At 36.5% G+C, this 22,474-nt stretch overlaps 1 protein-coding gene across 3 annotated transcripts in view; it reads left to right on the top strand.

Moving 5' to 3' along the window:
• PRSS12 (serine protease 12) overlaps window positions 1–22,474 on the top strand; it is an 80,118-nt gene that overhangs the window by 45,702 nt on the left and 11,942 nt on the right. For 2 of the 3 annotated variants that reach the window (XM_058549964.1, XM_058549963.1), the window contains 3 exons: window positions 9,580–9,785; window positions 12,753–12,831; window positions 13,539–13,661. In XM_058549964.1, coding sequence (XP_058405947.1) covers window positions 9,580–9,785; window positions 12,753–12,831; window positions 13,539–13,661 — 408 coding nt within the window. Of the gene's footprint in view, window positions 1–9,579; window positions 9,786–12,752; window positions 12,832–13,538; window positions 13,662–22,186; window positions 22,427–22,474 lie in introns of those variants that run through there. The other variant, XM_058549962.1, reaches the window with a different exon arrangement.

Genomic DNA, 22,474 nt, shown 5'->3' with positions numbered 1-22,474 from the left:
GCATTTTCACTTTGATTTCTTTCTACATTTTTTATTGCATTTTACTTATCATAATTTAGTCCATTTTACATTCAACTCAAATGGTGAATTTAGGTGGGAAACAATATAGATTAAGTGAACCAAGTTTGAAGCAATTTTCAATAATGTTTCTGTAACAGTTACCAAGAAAAGCATTGAAAGAATATTTTACTTTGTAATTGTTTTTTAAAGTCTCTTAATAAGTAAATCAGTAATTTAATGTTATTATAACAAATTGGATAATCATCTTGTAGTGCACCCTCTACAATTTACAATCAAATAGTACTATTTAAATGAGAATCATTTAGATATTTAATCAATCTGAATAAACTTGAGTGTTTTTATAATTTCCTACTGAGAACATATATTTCACATAAGAACATATATTTATATAGTGGTAAACAGGTATGTGACTAGAGTAGGGGATCTTTTTCCCCATATCTACTTTGAATTGTTAACAATCTTTAATAAAGCATTTGTTTGTAGAAATCAATCTAGAAAACTTTTAAGCTGTGGAAAGGCTTGAGCTTTATTAATAAGAATTCCAGAGATCTGTCCCCCAGCCAGCTATCTCATACTTGAGAATTAGTCCTTGGAAACAATGAGAATCGAAATAGCATTAGAAAGCATTTTCATAATGAGAAAAACAGAAATTAAGTAATAAAAACCAGGAAACGTGAATGGTAACTAATCCAGGTATACTTAGAGTGCACAGAAAGTAAAAGCCATTATTTAATGATGTCTTACATAATGTCTGACAAAGTCTAGCATATGGGTTTATTGTTTTTAGATGGTTCAGAGAGAAGGTGTTGATATCAAACTCATTAAGATAGACTAAATAGCTATGATGGAAATTCCATTCTATTTGAACTTTGTGTGAATCTATTGGCATATGTTTCAATATGACATTGTTCTTGAACTTCATGTTTATTAGAGTAAAGAATTTAAAGAATTAAAAAAATTAAAGAATTTAAAAAATGATGTTCCCCTACTGTTTTAGTGGAGACCTAAAATTAAGTATATTAAATTTTTATATTACATTTATTTTATTTTCTTTCTTTCTTTCTTTCTTTTTTTTTGGTGAGGGAGATGGACCCTGAGCTAACATCTGTGCCCATCTTCCTCTATTTTGTATGTGGGAAGCCACCACAGCATGGCTTAATGAGCAGTGCATCGGTCCGCACCCAGGATTCGAACCTGTGAACCCTGGGCTGCCAAAGCAGAGCATGTGAGCTTAATCACTACATCACTGGGCTGGCCCTATATGACATTTAAATAGCTGCAAAAAATTTAATTTCTGGCATATTTGTATATGACATTTAAAAATAGAACAGTTAATTCATTCTTTTAATTACATCCAATGGAATATAAGTATCATAGTGATTTGATACTCTGTCATCCGTTTAAAAAATGCATGAACAAGCTCTTCTTTGACCTTCAGAAATTTTACATAGTTCCTTTTTCTCCTTGAAATTGTATTTTAAATTTTCTTTCCCCAAAGAATCCTAATGTTATTATGCTTTAAAAAATGTGTGTGCGGGTGTGTGTGTGTGTATACACATGGACAGAGCAAGAGAGAGAGAAATTAAATTCTTTTAATGAATTCCTCTCTGGATTTTATGATTTCTAGTACACAACTGATTAAAGACAATAACAACAACAAAAAATAAAATTTGATAAATAATTATTAAACATAGGAAATAAAAGTTGACCAAACCTGCCGTTTCTTACTTAGATTGATGGCTTGGGTGTATGGTACTTGGTTGAAGGAGGCTTCATTGCTATCATATATTTTGAGTTGTTCTTTTGGCCATTTTAGAGGCTTTTAAATCTTGGAGCAATGCACTGTGGTAGGATTTTGGATGAGGGAAATATAGGCCTTTCTTTTGTGATGTGGAAGAAGGGAAATTTTGAAAGAGAAGTTTATCTTGATTTCAACAAGACCAGTTTTTGGAGCAGAGATACACATGGAATTTGAGGATCTGAATATTGATTCTCTTAAAGCCTATGTATCCCTTGGAAAGGCATCATCTACTCCCAGGAGCGCTTGGCACCCAGTTTAATGACTAGCGTATTAGAGCCTGTTGTCTCTTTGAAGTTCTCAGCTTTGAATTACTACGTGCCTGTAGCCCACTGGGAAGTCCCTTCCCTTTTTCCTATAGATGACACAGTCCTTAATTATTAAAAAAAACAAAGGAAAATTTATTAGATTTCACTATATCATTGAGAATGTCTTTATTTAATCATGCACTTTTATTGGTTTAAAATGTTCTCTAATATCTATTCGTTGATATTTCTAAAATGGTGCACTTTTTAGTCTGATCGATAAATTGCTAAGAAATCATCTTTTGTTTTATTTAATGAGTCTAATTTTATTTTCTATATGTTTACTTCCACCTGTCATCTACTTTTATGCTATTTATCAGGCTTTATTGTCTGTTCTTTCTGTAACCTTCTGTTTTTTGATTTGCAAGCAATCCAATTTTCTATGTTTCTTTCTTTCCTTTCTCTACAGGTCTGGAAATTCGGCGTTCTTATTGTTTTACCAGAAATTCTTCTTTAAATTTTAAGCAAACATACTGGCATGTTTTCTTACCAATTTCAAAAATTATCTCTAACTTGCCCTTCCTGAAAAATAAAGACATTTAGCATATTATTATTTACTTTCTACCTCCACTCATCCTCACTCCCCAAATTGACGGGACCCATCTTGGATTTTAACTTTAGAATGATATTAATTTTTAATTTTCTTCAAATTACGCCTGTTTGAATTTCAGATTGCTTTACACTACACATCCGCATCATCAGCAATTATTTCCATCTTAAAAAAAGATTAAGGGGCTGGCCTGGTGGTGCAAGCAGTTAAGTGTGTGCGCTCCGCTGCGGCGGCCTGGGGTTCACCAGTTCGGTTCCCGGGCGTGCACCGACGCACTGCTTGGCAAGCCATGCTGCGGCGGCGTCCCGTATAAAGTGGAGGAACATGGGCACCGATGTTAGCCCAGGGCCAGTCTTCCTCACCAAAAAAAGAGGAGGATTGGCAGATATTAGCACAGGGCTGATCTTCCTCACAAGTGGGGGGAAAAAAAAAAGATGAAGGGGCTGGCCCAGTGACATAGTGGTTAAATTCATGTGCTCCGCTTCTGCAGCCCAAGGTTCCCAGGTTTGGATCCTGGGCACAGACCTACACACTGCTCATCAAGCCACACTGTGGCAGCATCCCACATACAAAATAGAGGAATATTGGCACAGGTGTTAGCTCAGTGACAATCTTCCTCAAGCAAAAAGAGGAAGATTGGCAACAGATGTTAGCTCAGGGCCACTCTTCATCACCAAAAAAAAAGATTAATAAAGTAAGCAGCAATCTCTGGCAATTCTGACTAAGAAAAAGGAGAGAGAATACAAATAAACATTAGAGAAAATAAAAGGAATATAAGCACAGATACACAGAAGGCTAAATAACTTGTAGAAAAATTCTGTGAACTACTTTTAGCTAATTTGGAAATCTAGATGAATTGGACAATTATCTAGGAAACTGTACATTTTCAACAAAAATATGATTATGAAAATAGATAGAAAACCCAAATAGATTAATGACCACAGAAGAAATGACTCTGATATTTTGCTAAAGAATTTTGACCAGTCTTCAAGGCACAGTTCATTCCTGAGGTATATAAATTGCTGCAGAGCAAAAAAGAGGGAAATCTTTCCAGTCGTTTTATGAGGCTAATAGAACTTGATTTTAAGACTAGACAAGTTAAATACACACACACACAAACACACACACACACGCATACAGAAAACTATACCTCAATCTCATGAATCTTCATACAAAAATTCTAAACCAAATATTAGCAAATTTAATCCAGTAGTATATTAAAAGAACAATACTCCACAAACAGAGTCTATTGCCAGAATGAGTGGTTCAAACTGAGGCATTCAATGAATGTATTTCACTATGTCGTCTATAAGTGAAAACAAATATGTTGAACAAACATATTTGTTTGTTTCAACAAAATGTTTGTTTCAACAAAAATTTGTTTCAAAAAATTTATTTCAACAAAAATATTGAAAAGTTATATGATAAAAATCAACATTCCTTCCTCATATCTTTTAGGAAGCTGAGAATAAAGTAAAACTACCTTAACTTTATATCACAGTCATCAAATAGGAACAAATCAAGGGTGTGTACTATTATTGCAATGACTCAGTATTATCTGGAGGTCCCACTAATCATTAAGAATTGAGGTGTCGGTATTGAAAAGGAAGTAAGAATTGTTATATGAATAATATGATTGTTCACCTAGAAAACCCTAGAGCATCAATGAGAAAGACACTAGGACTAGTGATTATTAATGTAACAATATAAAATACGTATATTTTTAAAAAGCGATAGTGTTCCTATGTGTTAGGTAGAAAATTTTTTAAAAGTCTCATTTATAGAAGGTATAAAAAAAATTGAGGAATAAACCTCAGAAGAATTGAGACCTATATGAAAAAAACTAAATTTTTACTAAATTTAGAAGACCTAATAAGTGATACCCCACAATCCTGAATGGGAAGACAAAATAGACATTAATCTATACATTAAATGCTATTCTCGTAAAAATGTTTTGTTTTTCTTGGTGTGTGTGTGGGATGGGAAGGAGGACTTGACTTCTGAATTCATCTGAAATCAGATTCATGTGATACTGGCACGGGAACAGGCAAAGAGGTCAATGCTGCCAACTACAGTAGTGCTTATCAACCTTGGCTGTACATTAAAATCACTTTGGGCCTTAAAAAATATTGTCCATGCCTGGCCCCACTCCCACGGATTCTGCTTTATTTGACGTCAGATGGGGTTCAGGATTTGCTGTATTTTAAAAGCTCCCCAAGGTAATTTTAATGTGTAGGCAAGGTTGGGAATTACTGAACTATAAAGACCAAGCAATGGCTGTGTACATATAAATATGATAGATGAGTAAATAAAAAAGCCCTTCAAATCAGCAGGAAAAGTTATTGGGACAATTACCTTAGGGGCAAAAATAAAGCTAGATCCCTTACTAAATCTAAACAGAAATAAATTCCAGACAGATCAGAATTATGACACAAAATAAAGCAGGAAAAAACCTTTTCTTTAAATAGTTACATTTTAATTATACATATTTCAAACGCATAACTTGCTTTCCAAAGACTTGCCCTCTTTTCAGCAATATATATCCAGAACCTTAAAAAACGTTTATACCTGTTGAACAAAAATTTTGTTTCTGGGAAGAAATCTAAGCTGCCCATAAAGATTTATGTATCAGGATGTATATAATTGTAAAAAGTCTAAATTTTCAAAATAAATGTACAACCGTAGGGAAATAAATTCTAATTTTTCCACACTAAAGTTTGATGCAGAACTACCTATGGCTTGTTAAAAAAATAGATTTCTAAGTCCCACCCCGATACACTCATTCAGAATCAGCCCAAGTGGCCTTTTGAGTACTCTGCAGGTTGAGATCCACTAATCTGTACAATGAATTTTTTTAACCATTAAAAATCATAGTTGGGGTTGGCCCTGTGGCTTAGTGGTTAAGTGCACGCGCTCCGCTACTGGCGGCCCGGGCTTGGATCCGAGGCGCGCACCGATGCACCGCTTGTCTGGCCATGCTGAGGCCGCGTCCCACATACAGGAACTAGAAGGATGTGCAACTATGCATACAACTATCTACTGGGGCTTTGGGGAGAAAAAGGGAAAAAAAGGAGGAGGATTGGCAATAGATGTTAGCTCAGGGCCAGTCTTCCTCAGTAAAAAGAGGAGGATTGGCATGGATGTTAGCTCAGGGCTGATCTTCCTCACAAAAAAAAAAAAAATCATAGTTAGTATTTTCCCCATAAATATGTACAAGAAGGAAATATACCCAGATGCTAGCAGTGTGTTGTTGGGATTTTTTATACTTTCATTTTCATTTTGAAAATTTGATACAATGAGCACTTATTACTTATGCAATTATTAAATGAGTTTTATATATAAAAAAAGATTTACTCTAAGGGTAGCTTTAGAGTCACCTATTTAGGCCCAGGGATCTTCCATGACTGTAAACATTTCTAATGGGTTAAAACTTATTTTTATTTGCAATTTCTGTCAGAGTAGCAGTTACCAAGGCAGAAGAAATGACTGGGTTTATTTATGAAATAAATGTGCTGCCCACTACGAGCTTGCTGAAAGGGGATTATCTAAGTGAATTTCTCAGATAATCCATATCCATAAACTACTTCGCCTGAGTTCCTTGCATAACTGTAAGGAAATATAATAGCTTTATCTGAATTAAGTAGAATCTATTTTGATGTTAGAAATCTATGTTGTCATTTTTAATGAGACAGTTTCTTTTGATTTAAAACGTCTCAGACTTTTGATTCCCATGTGTGGCTCTCATGTGCTGTAGTTTCTTAGAATAGGAAAGATTTTGAAACTGGACTCTGCACTTTTCCCTCTGTCTGACATTCCCCGCCCTGGCAGAAGAGTAGACACACGGAAAACAGGCATTTAGACATACTAGGGTGTTGACAGCTGCCGCATATATTGCTCAAGACATAAGCAGTGGAAACCAGAAGGCCACTTGTTGAGAATTTGTTCTAACCTTTAGACAGGTTGAAATTTCCTTTGCCCTGTTTCCAGGTTGAGCAGATCTTAAGGCTTTTCTGTCATTGAGTGTTTGGAAAGTAATAGCTTTGAAGATTCCCATGATTACCATTCTTCTAAATGTTTTATTAGGAATTGCCCTTTATCACATTACTCCTTTAACATATGCTGTACATGTGAACACAAATAAATACGTAATGTCTGTCTTCTAGGGTGGAAGTGAAAAACTGAACATTGCCAAAGAAAAATTTTAAGTGAAGATATTTTAAGGGGTATATACTAGCTTGGCCTGTTTGCTGGCTTGTTTGTGTTTTTATTCCCTCCCTCTTTTTATTTCTATTTTTAAAAATTTAGTAAATTTAATAACAACCAGTTATTAACCAACTATATTATAGCTAACATTTATTGAGTACTTACTATGTACCAGGCATTATCTCATTTAATCTTCACAATAACCAAATGAGGTAGTTACGGTTATCTCAGTTTTGCAGATGATGAAACAGTCTCAGAGAGGTTTCGTAATTGTCTAAAGTTTCACAGCTAGTGAGAGACAGAACTGGATTCACACTCAGGTCCACAGTCTGGTCCATCACTGACACTGCCTCTTAATCTAACAATGGTAGTCCTAAACCTCTTCGGCTCAGTGGATGGAATTGTTTCAGTGATAAATTGCTCTTGTATACAGTGATTACTAAGCTAACAACAACAAAACATTTTTTCCCAACTGTATCCAAGTGTTCCAATAGCAGATATGCCATGGTATGTTCAGTGGTTATTTGCAAGGTATCATCACCTAGGTTAACATTAAAACATATTTCTCTGATATAAGGTATTATTGATTTATAATTTCCTAAAATAAAATTAGATTCTTTTCTCTTAAATAACATTTTATTTCTAATTATGAAATTAATGCCTATTTATTACTTTTTTGTGTGTCATAAGAAAGCAGTCTAATTAAAAGATATCTATAAGTATGCAAATAAATTTTTTTACTCAACTTTTCAAAAAAGCTTCTAAGATTAATATTTTGCAATTTTTTTCTTTGTCTTTGACTGGAAAATATATCATACAGCCAAAGAGAATATGTATGTATGTGTATTTTTTAAAGGATAGCAATGAAACAAACACACATCATCCCAGCACAGCCACATCTTCAGTTGTGCAGGCTGTAGCCACGTGAATGGCATCTCCTGGTGCTGTGCACAACATGCAGGACCGTACAGGGCAGCCCTGTCTCTGCCACTGAATTTAGGAGATAGAACGTTACTGTACCTTTAAGCTCCTTGTGTGTCAATCCCACTCTCCTTACTCCACCATCTTGAATTTTGTGTCATTTAACTGCATTTCTTCATAATTTTAGAGCAAGTTATATCCTTACATAATAATTTTGTCTATTTCTTATATATTTTTGCAAGTAAGCAATCATACTTTAGGTTTTCTTCAGTTAATGGCTGTTTTTTTCCTCAAAATTGCTTGTGAGATTCATCTCTGTTGATGCATGTAGCTGTCGTTCTCTCCTATTCATTTTGCTCTATAATATTAAGTCACATAAATATCCAGCTTATTAGTTTACTGTATTATTGATAGGTTGTTTATCGTTTCTAGTTTTGCTGTGAAAAGTTAGAGTATGAACATTCTTATGTCTTTCTTGCTGGTGCAAGAGTTTTTTTTAGGGAATGTAATCAAGAGTAGACCTTCTGGCTTGTAGAGCATGGGCACAGTCAACTTGTCAGGTGTTGCAAGATTGCTTCCCCAGGTGACTACGTGATTTACACACTCAATAGCAATGACGGCTTTTTCATCATTTTTTCATTTTTCACCTTTTTTCATTTTGTGCCAATCTAATGGGTAGCTAGTGTTATCTCATTACTTATCTCTGATTACTGGTGAGATTGAACAGGTTTTCATTTGTTTATTGGCCACTGATATATATTCCTTTTGTGTAAAATGCCTTTTTCTGTCTTTTGCCTGTTTTTCTCTTGGGTTGTTGGGTTTTTTTAGTTTTCTAAATGAATTTTGAAAATTCTTTGCATATTTTATGCTGTTCCACTCTATTAGAAAATATATTACCAACAAACATATTTGTAAATATGTATTGCAAATATATTCATCAAATTTTTATCTTTTCACTTTCCTTAGTGTGATTTTTAGTAAAGTGGCATTCTTAATTTAATTTTTGTAGAATTTATTAATCTTTGAATTTATGGCATACTATCTATGTCTTATTTAATAAATCTTCCCCTAACTTGAGGTTATAAGGATAATTTTCTTATAATTCAAACTTCAAAACTTTTGCTTTTCATAGTTATGTCATTACTTTATCAGGAATTGAGTTTTGAATATGGTGTTAGTTTGAAATATTTCATTAAAAAGCCTCTGTATTTGGATATTTAAAAAGAAATAATTGTTACTAAAAAAAAACAAAAAAATTGTAATACACCAAAAGTAAGTCTGCCCTCTATTTGTGATTCCTGGTGTTCTCTTTCTCTGTTAAAAATTGTACTTTTTTACTTCTAAAGTAGGCAAAAAATTAGTTCTTAGCTTTCTAGGTAATTATTTAATCTCATAATTTTCTTGGCAATATTACACCAATTTTAAGAGAGTATTATGCTCTTTAAGGGAGTAGAAAATTTCGAGGTGATTTTTTTCCTGCATAAACTAGAGTTAAGACTATCGTGATTTTTTGACATGCCATTAAATGTGACTTTCTTAGCAGGAGCTAAATGAGAGGCAACTGGTGTAATCAGGAACCTGTGGGGTATGAAAACAAAGTGTAGTCATTACCTCTCCTAATTTTTTTTGACGGAGTCATGAAATGAATGGGTTTTTGCACATATAGAGGCTAATTTTAATATATAAAAGTTAAGGAATATAACTGAGCAAGAATATGTTGTGATTTATTCAGATGTATGATTGACTTATTCTCCACATCCTCAAGAATGCTCTGTTTCCAGGGGTCCTGCCAAAGCAAGAACCATGGCTTATTTTGGGGAAGGAAAAGGACCCATCCACGTGGATAATGTGAAGTGCACAGGAAACGAGAGGTCCCTGGCTGACTGTATCAAACAAGATATTGGAAGACACAACTGCCGCCACAGCGAGGATGCAGGAGTTATTTGTGATTATTTTGGAAAGAAAGCATCAGTTAACAGTAATAAAGGTAAGTCACCTTCTGGGGCCTATATAAGTCAAAAATACTAATTCCCACTTTGTTATTATAAGCAGTACTTTGATAACAAAAATCCCCTTCCATGAGGATATATACAATTCCTTGTTCTTTGCGTTAGAATTTAGAGGCGGTGGTTCTTGACAAACTTGCCCGGGTGGAGCTTACAGGGAGAGCAGAGTTCAAGGGCAGGAATGGGTTTACGGGATTTTGTAATCTCTGGGATCTTCCCTTTTTGACATTCTCAGTCATTTCTGTACCATTCCTTCTCTGGATGTAATAAAACTGACAAACTTGTTGGTGTCCTTGAAGATTCATAATTGATATTTACTTCATCAAAAGAAGGCAAGAAATGAAAATTTAAAGATGAATCATAGAAAGGAACTTCTTCCATACTTACAAATATTTTAAACAACAGGGATAATTTTTAAAATTAGTTGCAAAAAAAATTATCTTTTGTAGATTTTATTCTCTGGAATTTAAAAATGTAAGGAATATGAGAAATAATCTTTTATTATAATACAGTAATAGATGTTTCAAACATAAATAAATAGTAAGAGTTCTTGAAAGCTCTGAGTTTTTTCTTCTAACTTTTTTTTTTTGTGAGGAAGATCAGCCCTGAGCTAACATCCATGCCAATCCTCCTCTTTTTGCTGAGGAAGACAGGCCCTGAGCTAACATCTATTGCCAATCCTCCTCCTTTTTTCCCCTTTTTCTCCCCAAAGCCCCAGTAGATAGTTGTATGTCGTAGTTGCACATCCTTCTAGTTGCTTTATGTGGGACGCGGCCTCAGCATGGCGGGACGAGCGGTGCGTAGGTGCACGCCCGGGATCTGAACCCAGGCTGCCAGTAGCGGATCGTGGGCACTTAACCGCTAAGCCACGGGGCTGGCCCCAACTCTGAGTTTCATTTTTATGAAACAAATGCTACTTTAACTGAATAAGGAGAAGAACTAGCTATTTTGGAGAAAACTGTGGTATATTTCATGAAAAGGACAGTCATCTATTTATATGGATTGAAAGTTCACAGTTTTGATACATTGAATTTCCTTAAAATCTATATCTAAGCATTCTCTTTTTCTAACATCTTTTGGTAACTGCCAAAGACAATGCAATGAATAAATTGGATGTTGTTAGTATGATTCTTCCCTATCTACTGAGGGGCTTTTGAGTGTGGAGAGGAATACTTACAACCCTTTGTACTTTGTTTTATATATACATATTATGTATATATAACACATATTACATATATATGTAATAAATATGATTTGGTAAGCCAATTTTTCCTAAGTATTGATTATAACTTAATTTATTAAATTCTCTTCAATAATTTAAACAATAATTACAAATTGAATATAACTAATTCTTTGGATTATGTCACATTTCTTAAGCAGTAGAAAAACATAAAAATTCAATAATTGTAATATGTTTACTATATTTCTATGTAAACCTATTTTTAAATATGAAATACCATGTTTATTGCTTCATTATTTATACATTTGTTTTCATGCCTTCCCAGAGTGGCAGCAATGCTTATTTTGATATCTTACCATGGTTCCAATGCTACCATACCTCAAATAAAAAGATTTCATCTTAGACCAGCTAGATTACTGAATTTTGGCTTATTGCCCTGTTGATTTTGTGTTGAGACTCAAGACCTAGTGACTTATATAAGATGCTTCAAACTCAAGCCATTGGTTGTTGGTCATCTGATGGGATCCTTTTGTAAATGAACTTCATTTTGCTTTTTAATTTTTTGTCACAGTGGATTTTATGGCTTTAAATAGATTTGACTTTTTGCGATCTGGTGCTTTGCTTCAGAATGATGTAAACTTTGAGTTTTGCTTGCTCAGTATTACATCATTCCTCGTCTTGGCATTATATGCATTGACCTGACTTGGAGCATTATTGGAAACTTATGTGTTTCTGTCTTATAATTTGCAGTGTCATCTAGAGGACTCACATCCTAAGAAATGAGGATTAATGTTTGACAGCATGCCTCTGAGATTTGGCAAAATAATGATCTTGGTACACACTGTCCAACCTCTTTCTCCGGAGAAATAACTAGTGCTGATTCCCTATTGAGCTCCATTCTGCCCAGTTGTTATGGGAGACCATTAGTGCTGACTAGATTTTCATGGTCTTGGCACAGTTCCCACCCTCCTCTTCTTCCACAGATAGAAAAACAGTATATATCTACACTTTATACACATGTACTTAACCAAAGAAACAAAATACCCCTATATAGGTTCTCCTATTTTCTAAAATTATTTTAAAAATGAGTCAGACCTTATTTTATTTACTCTTCTTTTGTACACCACCTTTCATATATTTTTAATTTAAATCTTTTTTTTTAATGCTCTTGACAGAAGTCCATTATCTTGGGAAGTTTGATTATATATCCTTAAATACAGTTTGTTGCTTAAATTAGCTCAGTAATAAACCCTTTCCATATATTAATCTGCTGTACAAGTAAATGTAAATTTAGATCAGAATTCCATCCTGGGAATGTGCCTTGCTCCTCTGAGTTACATTTGTGTATGTGGCTTGTAAGAGTGTTGTATGTGAAAAGCAAGTAATGTAGACCATTATTGCCTTTGTAGTTCTCTTGTTTTGTTTAATGTTCCTGAATGCCAAAACAATTTCTGTAATCAGCAGAGGAGGAGACGCAGGGACCTACAAGGATGGCGTGCTGGACAGGGTCAAACTGTTCAGCAGCCTCTCAAGCCCCTTCAGAGCCGCAGGTGGGAAACCTCATCAAGTTCCTCGTCTGCTTGAGAATTATTGTTGCCTTGGCTGAATGAGAAAACAACTTTTTATTTTTGTTATAAGAAAGGTAGGCTATAATTTCAGGAGAAAAGGCGTTTTAAACAGAGCAGGAAGCAGCAGGGGCATGTGTCACTTGTGTCTCTCCCCCACTGTTAGCCACATGCTAGTTTAATTAATACCTATTTCTGCTCAGAGTCCCTCTCCTCTGTTTGCGGGTTGAGATTACTGCACCGTCGGCAGAAGCGGATCATTGGTGGGAAAAATTCTTTAAGGTAAAAGGTTCTTCAGAAGAGAATTGCCATATTACAGAATTATTTATATACATACAGGGTTACAAATTGGGATTTTCTACTATGATGTAGGGATTTATTTTACTTATTTCAGTTTCTAAGTTACGTACAGGTTACACTGATAATCTCACTGTCCTTTGACCTACATTCACTTTATGTGGACCGTGTTCTTGTCTCACTGTCCCCTGATTTATGAGGTAGATATATTGCTGAAAAGTTATGTGGCAGAAACAAACTAATTTAACAGGAGATCTGAAACAATGTATAACTACAAAACTCATTTAGTTTAGAATATATTGGTTTCGGACTTGACTCATTTTAGTATAATTTTTTTGTTTGTTGAATATACTAGTGGAAACCAGCACTTTGTTTATTAAATACTTCTTCAGGATGCTTAGGTGAGGTAGAGGGAGGAGAGAAAATACACATCAAATCGTGAAATATAAGGAAGACTCAACTTGTTTCTGAGAAGGTAGAGATAGATGGGATGCATACAAATGTCTTTAAACAAATCTTCAGGGTGGTCTGCTCAGAATTGTAGGGGCACCTTCTTAAAATAGGAAGGGATCCTACATCCTAGCGTCCCTGTTACACTCCTTTTCTTCCACCTACAAGCCTTGTAAGTCATTGTTTTAAGGGGTGCTTTTCTGCCTTTTACAATACTGATGAGTGGCTTACTTTCTTCTTAGGGGTGGCTGGCCTTGGCAAGTGTCCCTCCGGCTCAAGTCATCCCATGGAGATGGCAGGCTCCTGTGTGGGGCCACACTCCTGAGTAGCTGCTGGGTCCTTACAGCAGCACACTGCTTCAAGAGGTATGTGTCTACTTTCCCAGACGATTCAGTTTGGCTCTTATTTGCCAGTTCTTCCACTCCCTTCCTGCTCTACAGCATCCTAGAAACTTAGGGTCTCAGGACCAGGCTCTAGGCCTTCCTTGTCTGTGCCAGTGGCACCGTGGAAGGGCAGGACGTGATGTGAGGAGCAAAGAGAGCCCTCAGGAAGCTACTTGCTACCCAAATCTTAAAGCAAACTCGAGATTTAGGGAGAAGAGAAGATGGGTTTTTGGAGGGGAGGCAGCTATATTAGTGCTTCCCGAAAAAAGTATCTGCGAGTGAAGTCATATCCCTGTAGAGCTAGAGGAGACCTCAGGTCGTCTCGCTGTGAATGCTGAGGAGTCGGGAGTGCAGTTTTAGTGTTTTTGATCCTTTGGGTCTTCTTGGTGTTTTGTGTCTTTTAGATTTCTCTATTTGCCCCTTCTAGAAAGTCAGCTTGGATCCTGATTATTTCCTTTTGTCCCAGACCTTTTATCAGTCCAGTCTGAAGTCTTCCTAGTTCAGAGGGGAGGGCCTGCAGAGAAAATCAGCGTGTGGAGCTGCACTAGAACCCGACTCTCCTTTCTCCTTGTCCTGTGCTCTGTCGTGGGCCCTGCTAAACGGCCATTCCCTCAGCATGAATTTTGGTATTTAAAAAGGTATAGCAATGCTGGCAAAATATTAAAGCAAGGTGATGAGTATAAGGAGTTTCACTATACTATTCTAATTTTGTCTATTTAAAAATGGTCATAATAAAAAGCTTTAAATAAAATGTGTACCATATTGCTGAAGAATTCTTACAAGCAAAAACTTATTTTATATTTTTTCATGTGATATCATATGGCCTCATGGTTTATTTGTACTCCATCCATGTAGATTTTGTTCATTATAACTGCTTATGAATTTTAACTCTGATTGTAAGATTAAACCACAGTTTATTTATTCCCCTGCTGATGGCTAGTTAGGTGGTTTCCATTCTTTCTCTGTTAAAAAACAGTGCTGCAGTAGATAGCCATTATGTGTCTCACTGGGTACATACATGTTGGAGCATTTTGCTGGGTCCTGGAGTATGGGCACCATTCAATTTTATCAGGCACTACTAATTTACTTTCTAAAGTAATTATATCAGTTTATATCACGGCAATGTGTGAGTTCCTGTTTTCGCATGTCCCCACCTCAACTTGATGCTATCAACATTTTTAATTTTTGCCAATCTTAGAGTTTTTGGATTCCTTTTTAATTCCGTTTCCCTGATTAATCTCTTCCTCTTTCATGAATTCTCTGTTTATATTCTTTGCTTATTTTTCTATTGGGTTTTCTTTTTGTAATTGATTCTAAAATTTTTGGATATGTTCTCTGTACAAAGTCTTTATTGTTATGTGTTACAAATACCTTTTCTCAATCTGGAGCATGTCCTTGCGCTTGTTTAAGGTCTTTTTCTTAGAAAGGTATTTTAATTTTACTATATTTAAATGTGTCAGTTTTTTAAGTTTTATAAAAGCTTTGTGTATCTTATTTAAAAAATCCTTCTCTAGCCCCATAATAAAGGTACTATCTTAGTTTTTTACGAAAAAAATTTACAGTTTTGCTTTTCATGTTTAGATTTTTAATCTGTTTATAGTTTATTTTTGTGTATGGTATATGGTATTAAATTTATACTTTTCTTTATGGATAGTTTTCCCAGCACTTTTTATAGAACATTCCATTTTTCACCCACTGATTTATGTCAACTATATTGTGTGCCAAGTTCTCATATATCTTGGTCTCTAGGATCTCTATTCACTTCCTCTTATCTATTTTGATAAATATTTATGGAGTAATCTTCCATGTTCAAGATGCTGCAGAAGACACAAGTCCATATTTTACATAGCCTTTGTCATTTCTGGGATAATAATTGAGTTTGAGAGTTTGAGAGTTCATCTATATACCAGTGAGTTTAATACATTCATGTGTTACGTGAATGGCACAGACAATAGAGATTATATTCATTCATTAACTTAACAAAAAAGTATTGAGCCCCTAATATGCCCACGAATATGCTGTGCACTAGAGATATGGTGGAAAACAAGACAGACAGGATCCTTGCTTTCATAAGAGTTTTCAGTGTAGCTATAGGAGCCCAGAGGAGGGAGGCATTAATGTTGCTGACATGACAGGATCGAAAAAAGTTTAGGGCACCATTTTTAAAGTGTGGTCTTTTTCACCCCAATATTAGATACATTCAGCTTGTTAAAAATCTAGATTCCTGGGTCCCTGCTCCAGATCTTTTGAATCTTTGGAGCTGAGCCCTGGGAGTTTGCATTTTTATCAAGCCTTTCAGATGATTCTTATGTACACTAAAGGTTAAGATCCACTTGCTTAGTGGATGGTCTGGACGTTTGAAGAATGATGAAGAAGAAGAATGTAGTGGAGGTGACAGGATACTTATCCTTGTCCTATTCAACATATTAATCACTAAACTGAAAAAGGACACTGATAGTAAGTTAAGTATATTTTTGGATCCCAGGAGGTTGGGAGGGAGAAGTAATATGTTGGAAGATAGGATCCACAATGGCAAAAGATCTTGATAGGCTGATTCTAACAAGCAGTATGGAATAAGGGCCAAGTAAAATGTTGCCTTTAGTTCCACGAAACTTGGCCTAAATGCAGCACAAGTGAAAAAGACCTCATGGGTTTTAGTGTCCTGCAACCTTAATATGAGTCAGCAGTGTAATGTGGTTGTCCAAAAAGTTAATCGGTCTTGGGCAGCTCTGACAGAACAGTGTCCTGACAAAGCAGCAAAGAGCCTTGCTATTCTTACAGTGCTCAGCACTGTCACTATCAAGCAGAGAGAATGTGCTCGGTTCTGGGTGCCACACCATGAAAAAGCAACATGCTGCACCAAGGAAGGCAAGCAGAAAGGGAGACTGTGTGGAATCAGATTAGATTTGTTACCTGTTGCTTCAGATACCACAGATGTTAATAGGAGATAAGATAATTTTTATTTTAACATAAGAGCTTTTGTTGTTGTTGTTTATTTTTTTATTTCTTTAACACTAGGACAGTTCAAAGATGGAATGGGCTATATATGTGGGAGGAAGAGTGAGTTTGTTTGTGGAGTCCGTTCAAGCAGGGAGGCTGGATTCGTGTATTGTTAGACACTGGAGGTAGGTGATGTCTACTGTTGAGAGCATAGTTGTGAGAAAGCATTAGGCATATCTGAAGGATGGCAGTTATTAGTTAGGGCTGTGGATCTAGAATTTGTGTAGTGGACTGAGAGTAGAGAAGCAGGAAAGGTCCGGAATGTCAGGGTAGTGAATTTGTTTCATTCACTAGGGGGTGAGAAACCACTGAAGGTTTTTGAGCCTTGAAATATGATCAAGAGGAGTTTTAGGAGATGAGTCATTTGGAGATGAATGGGAGATCTGAGGGAGTAAAGCAAAGTTATTAATCTAGGGGTCTATGAATGAACTTAAAATTATATGAAAAGTCTTTGCAGACATGCTTATATGGAGTGACTCAAATTGCCGATATTACCAAGTGATTAAGACCCACTATGGTAGGACAGGAGGGAGACTGGTTATAAGGCTATTGTAATAGAGATAGAAGATGGAAAAGAAAAGGAGGGAGAGAAGGTAGAGACTCTGTGATAGAAATCAGTAGAACTTGGTGCTGCATACCAAGAGACTTGGACCTGGCCATCAAGACCAGGATTACAGTTCTAGCTCCTCCAATTGTTAATTGTTTAACTTTGTGGAAATTATTTCACCTCTTGGAGCCTCAGTTTTCTCATCTGTAAAATGAAGGCAATTATGTCGCACAGTGAGGAACAAATGATCTGCAGAGTAGGTGAAAGTGTTCTATAAACTGTAAAAGTCCAAACAAACGTTGGCTCTGATTATATTGGGGTTCAAAAAAGAAATTAAAGATTATTATTAGCAAAAGTAGGGAATTCAGGATGATTTCATTCCACTTACTAATAGAGAAGAATGAGATGGGGAACTGCAGAAAACCTGGAGAAGCCTGTCTTGGGGCTTAGAGTTTAGGAAAAATAATTCAGTCGGTTCATTTTGTTCATTTTGTTCAAGACTCCTTGTTTTTCAAGTCTCTGCTAAAAGTTATAGTCTTAGGGGTTCAAGGCTTAAAGTATTTAAAGTAGGGAAGTTGCCCAAAATTCCACTTGAGGTTGAAAACTTTGGTCTCACTTTTAGGCTCCCTGGAGGGCCTTCTTCCTTTTGGTACATGCTTGGATTTGTTTGTTTACAAGTCATTATTGCTCCCGTGGCCTGCTCCATCTACATTATTGCTTAAAGTAAGTAATTGTCTCATTTGTGTTTATAAACCAAGTGTCTAGTATATTACTTGGCACATAGTAGATACCCCTAAGTGATTGTTGCGTGATGAAAAGGGGGCTCAGTTGCCAGATAGTGGATATATTTAAGAATGTTGGACTCTTTAGAGGATGGTGGTATTTTAAACCTAGATCACCAGATAAGTCCTTCCATATGTCATTCTGAATTTCTTCCCATTATCTGCACAGTATAAGATAAAGACAGTTGATTCAAAATAAAAGAAAAGATATGCAGCATTTTGATGTACTTAGATGTAATGCAAGACTCTTTTAATGTGAGTAGGGAGAAAATTGTTTTGCAGTTGTGTTATGTGTCCATCTGACTTGATCTGTAACCTTTACCCAACTTCATAGACTTCCTGTTTTGAAGTCCTAAGGAGGCTACAACTCACATTTTTATTGCAGTAAGTTTATTAAAAGGCATAAGGACAGTTACCAGTGATTAGAACAAGCTCCAAATTTTGTTTTTCTGGGTTCAAGGACTTTGAAACAACCCTCCTTTGATCATCAGAAACACTGAAATTTCTAAAAATAGGTAGATTTCCTCTGGAATTGTAGAGACTGGAGTGTAGATGCGATTAGTAACCTCTGAGAGGTTCCTTTCCTATCAGATTTCTTGGGAGTCCAATTTAAAACCTACTGTTAGGGGACCTAGATTTCATATTTTGAAATGAGCTCTCTCACGCCCTTTTTCTTTCTATTTATATCTCCACTGCGTCATTAACTACTGGACTACTGTATACATAGGGGTTCCTGTTCAGCAGGCTTCCTTGGTGCCTAATCCTTGCATTGATGATATTACTATGTTATTTTATTCTAGGGGGTCATGTCTTTTTATGTTTACTTGTTTTGCCTTCATAGAGTACACACTCTTTTATATGATCCTCCTATCAGAATAATCTAGGAATGATGGCCTGGCGAGGGTGAAGTCAGAATGGTTACCTCGGCTCCCCCGTCCTCAGCTACACTCATTTCATGTGGTCTCTTTACATGATAAGGGTACTTTACTGGATGGCTGACAGAGTTCTAGGAATCCACTTCTAATTAGTTTTTAGCTTTCACATATTATGAGGTGTCCAGAACATTCTTCTATGACAATGTAACAAGGGTAACTGAGGTAGTTGATGAATCACCATTTAAAGGCCTCTATCTTTTTTTTGGTGAGGAAGGTTAGCCCTGAGCTAACATCTGTTGCCAATCCTCCTCTTTTTGCTGAGGAACATTGGTCCTGGGCTAACATCCGTGCCCATCTTCCTCTACTTTATACATGGGACGCCTGCCACAGCATGGCTTGATAAGCGGTGCGTAGGTACGCCTGGGATCTGAACCTGCGAACCCCAGGCCGCCGAAGCAGAGTGCGCGAACTTAACCACTATGCCACCGGACCCGCCCCACTCTATCTCATTTTTCACATTTTTCCTAGTGTTAGGGCAATACAGAGTTTGGAATGCAATATCCTGTTGGCAGTTTGAAGTGGAAATTGGATAAATTAAGTTTTTTGGAGTTTCCCTGTCAATCTTATACAATATAAATTGCTTGCTTGTGCTATTTTCCACTCTAAATCACAACTACAAGTAGCATGAAATGACCCTTTGCGGTGGTGCAGCAATATAATTGAGAGGAAAATTCCTGAATATTAAACTAATTCCTTTTAATTGCTTATTCTGAAAACAAACACCATTTTAGAGGAAAGAATGTACTGAAATAAGGACTTTCTTAATTCTTTAATTCTACTGCAAATTTGATTTATTCAAGAGTATAGCTTTACCTGATTTTATCTTTTTGACTTTTTGCCTAGAAACACCATAGCAGCTGGAAATCGTCAGAGATTGTTGCTCTGAAACTCAGAAATGTTTAGATCTTTGTAATTAGAAAGATGAGGCACAGAGGTAATGGGACTTACTTTTGAGAGCACAGTGTGTCAGGTGCATATGTTCCATCATGACCTAGTGTGTGGTAGAGGAGAGTTCTTAAGAACATGGTTTTGGTGATATACGTAATATCATCAATCATGCTAAAGCCATTTCCTGAACACACACTGTGTATGTGTAAGGGACAGTGCAGGGTTCTACAGAGAAGGTCACTTCTCCCTAAGCAACTGGAACAAAATACACGAGCAACTTTAGTCAACCACTTTTTGAGTTTCATCCAGACAACAGAGAAAAACAGAATCTAGTAGCAGCAGATGTGCACAGGCTGATGTAAAATATTGTCTTTTTGGAGAGATGAATCCATCTTTGGAACACACACAGAGAATATGACCCTGCAACCTGAATTAACTCTTCTATTTTTAATTCTAGCAATTTCTTGTTCAATTCTAGAATCTCAGAGAAATTGGAATATTGGATTTTACTAAACGGCTGTGTCTCAGATCTTCTCTTGCTCAAGCTTGTCTGGGAATTGCATCTAATTTTTATTTGAGGGGGAGTTGAAGGCATTTCAGCAACGCAAACAACTGAATGGTGTGTCAGCCAAAACCTGAAATGTTTGTTTTAGAAGCATTTTTGAATATAATAAAGTCTATCAGAATAACAAAAGCTCAACTAGAAAGACTTGGAAATATGTTGAATAAGAGGATTCCTTGGTATGTCTTCTTGAGAAGCTTAGAAGCATAGGAAATGCTTTCAAAGTCCACAGACACATTGGGAACCTCAAAGTGTTAATCCCTCAAGCATATAATCACACCCACTAGGAGAGGTGACACTAGAAGACAAATATTTGGTTAGCAAACTAACCCAGCCTTGTGCCAGATGCTCTCCAAATTGCAAACAGAAAATCTGTTCTAAGAATTATTGGAGTGAAGAGTATGGGAATCAATGCTTACTGTTAGCTGATCCATTTCCTTAAATCAGGAAAACTTTAAAACTATAGGTACTAATAAAGAACTTCATTTTGACAAGAGTGGTTCTTTTTATCTTCTTGTCAGGTGAATATTTTACTTTTATTCTCAGTTTAATATCAACTACTGATTGGTGAGCATACTAATTTGGGGGTATACTCAAAAATACCTGCTGAAACCTACTTGATCTGAGAACACAGTATACGTATGGAACGTTGTATGGTTTTTGCGTTTTGTTATTTCTTAGGATGTCATCTCTTAGGATGCTCACTTCACCCAGTGAAATTCCAGGCATGCTGGGGCAGGAATTATGCCCATGCCTTTCAGAGTCTTTGTTTCAGTGGTTCTCAAGCCTGACTGCATATTTGAGCCAGCTATGGTCGTACATGAGTCCTATTAATTTGATATTCTCAGAGACTGTGAGGCCTAGACATTTGTATTCTTAAAAGTGGTACATGGGTCCGGCCCGGTGGCGCAAGCGGTTAAGTGCGCGTGCTCCGCTGTGGCGGCCCGGGGTTCGCCGGTTGGGATCCCGGGCGCGCACCGTGGCACCGCTTGGCAAGACATGCTGTGGCGGCGTCCCATATAAAGTAGAGGAAGATGGGCACAGATGTTAGCCCCGGGCCAGTCTTCCTCAGCAAAAAAGAGGATTGGCATCAGATGTTAGCTCAGGGCTGGTCTTCTTCCTCACACACACACACAAAAAAAAGTGGTATAGGCGATTCTGCTGAACAGCCAGCATTAACAAGAACATTAAATCTTTGTTCTCTTTTATGAAATAATAGAAACTTTTGTGGTGTTGTTAATATGAGAATTGGTGAGACGTCTCTTTGATTTCAGTAAGTTAGAGATGACGGTGTAAGTTTGTATGGGGACACACATGTCTTTCAAAAGTTGTTTAACATACATTTATCAGGAGCTTTCCCTGTGCCAAGCGCTTTGCTTGGTGCTGAGGACAGAAAAGTGAGCATTGACATGGTCTGCACACTTGAGGAGCCTTTAGCTGGGGAGACCTGACATCTTAACAAGCCCTAGAAACTGTTATAAATGCTATGATAGTGCTATTGGGAATGTTCAAAAGAAGGATTGGCCAATTTTTTTGCAGGGCAGGGATCAGGAAGAACTTTCTAGGAGATTCTTGACTTGAGACTTGAAAGATAAATTCAGTTTTTGCCATATTAGAAATGGGGGAAGGGGAAGGATACTGCAAATAGTTTGAATAAAGACACGGGTTTGTGAGATGCCTCTTCAGGCAGCTAAAAGACAGGCACAGAGACCAGCTGGTATCAGAGAGGCGGACAAGGGCCGTTCTTGGATGGGTTTGTGTATCATTTAAGGAATCTGAACTTCATTATGTAGACACGGGGACCCACCGAAGGGTATTCAGAAGAGAGGTTACATCATCAGGCGGAAGCATCATTCTGGCTGCAGTGTGAAGGATGGATTGAAACAGTTACAACTTGAAGCAGCAAGGCCATCTGGAGACTACTGCATTCGTCCAGACATGAAGTGACACATTAAGGCATGGTTGCCCAAGACTTTAACACTGAGATTATTTTAAAAATAAATTTCCTTGTTGTAATAATGTCCTGTTTTTTTGTTTACCAGCCGAAGACCCAGTTTATTATTTTATTGAGGTCATATTAT

Source organism: Diceros bicornis, chromosome 11 (genome assembly GCF_020826845.1).
Source record: "Diceros bicornis minor isolate mBicDic1 chromosome 11, mDicBic1.mat.cur, whole genome shotgun sequence".
NCBI lineage: Eukaryota > Metazoa > Chordata > Mammalia > Perissodactyla > Rhinocerotidae > Diceros > Diceros bicornis.
Note: the sequence above shows the minus strand (reverse complement) of the source record. Positions and strands in the feature narration are given on the sequence as shown.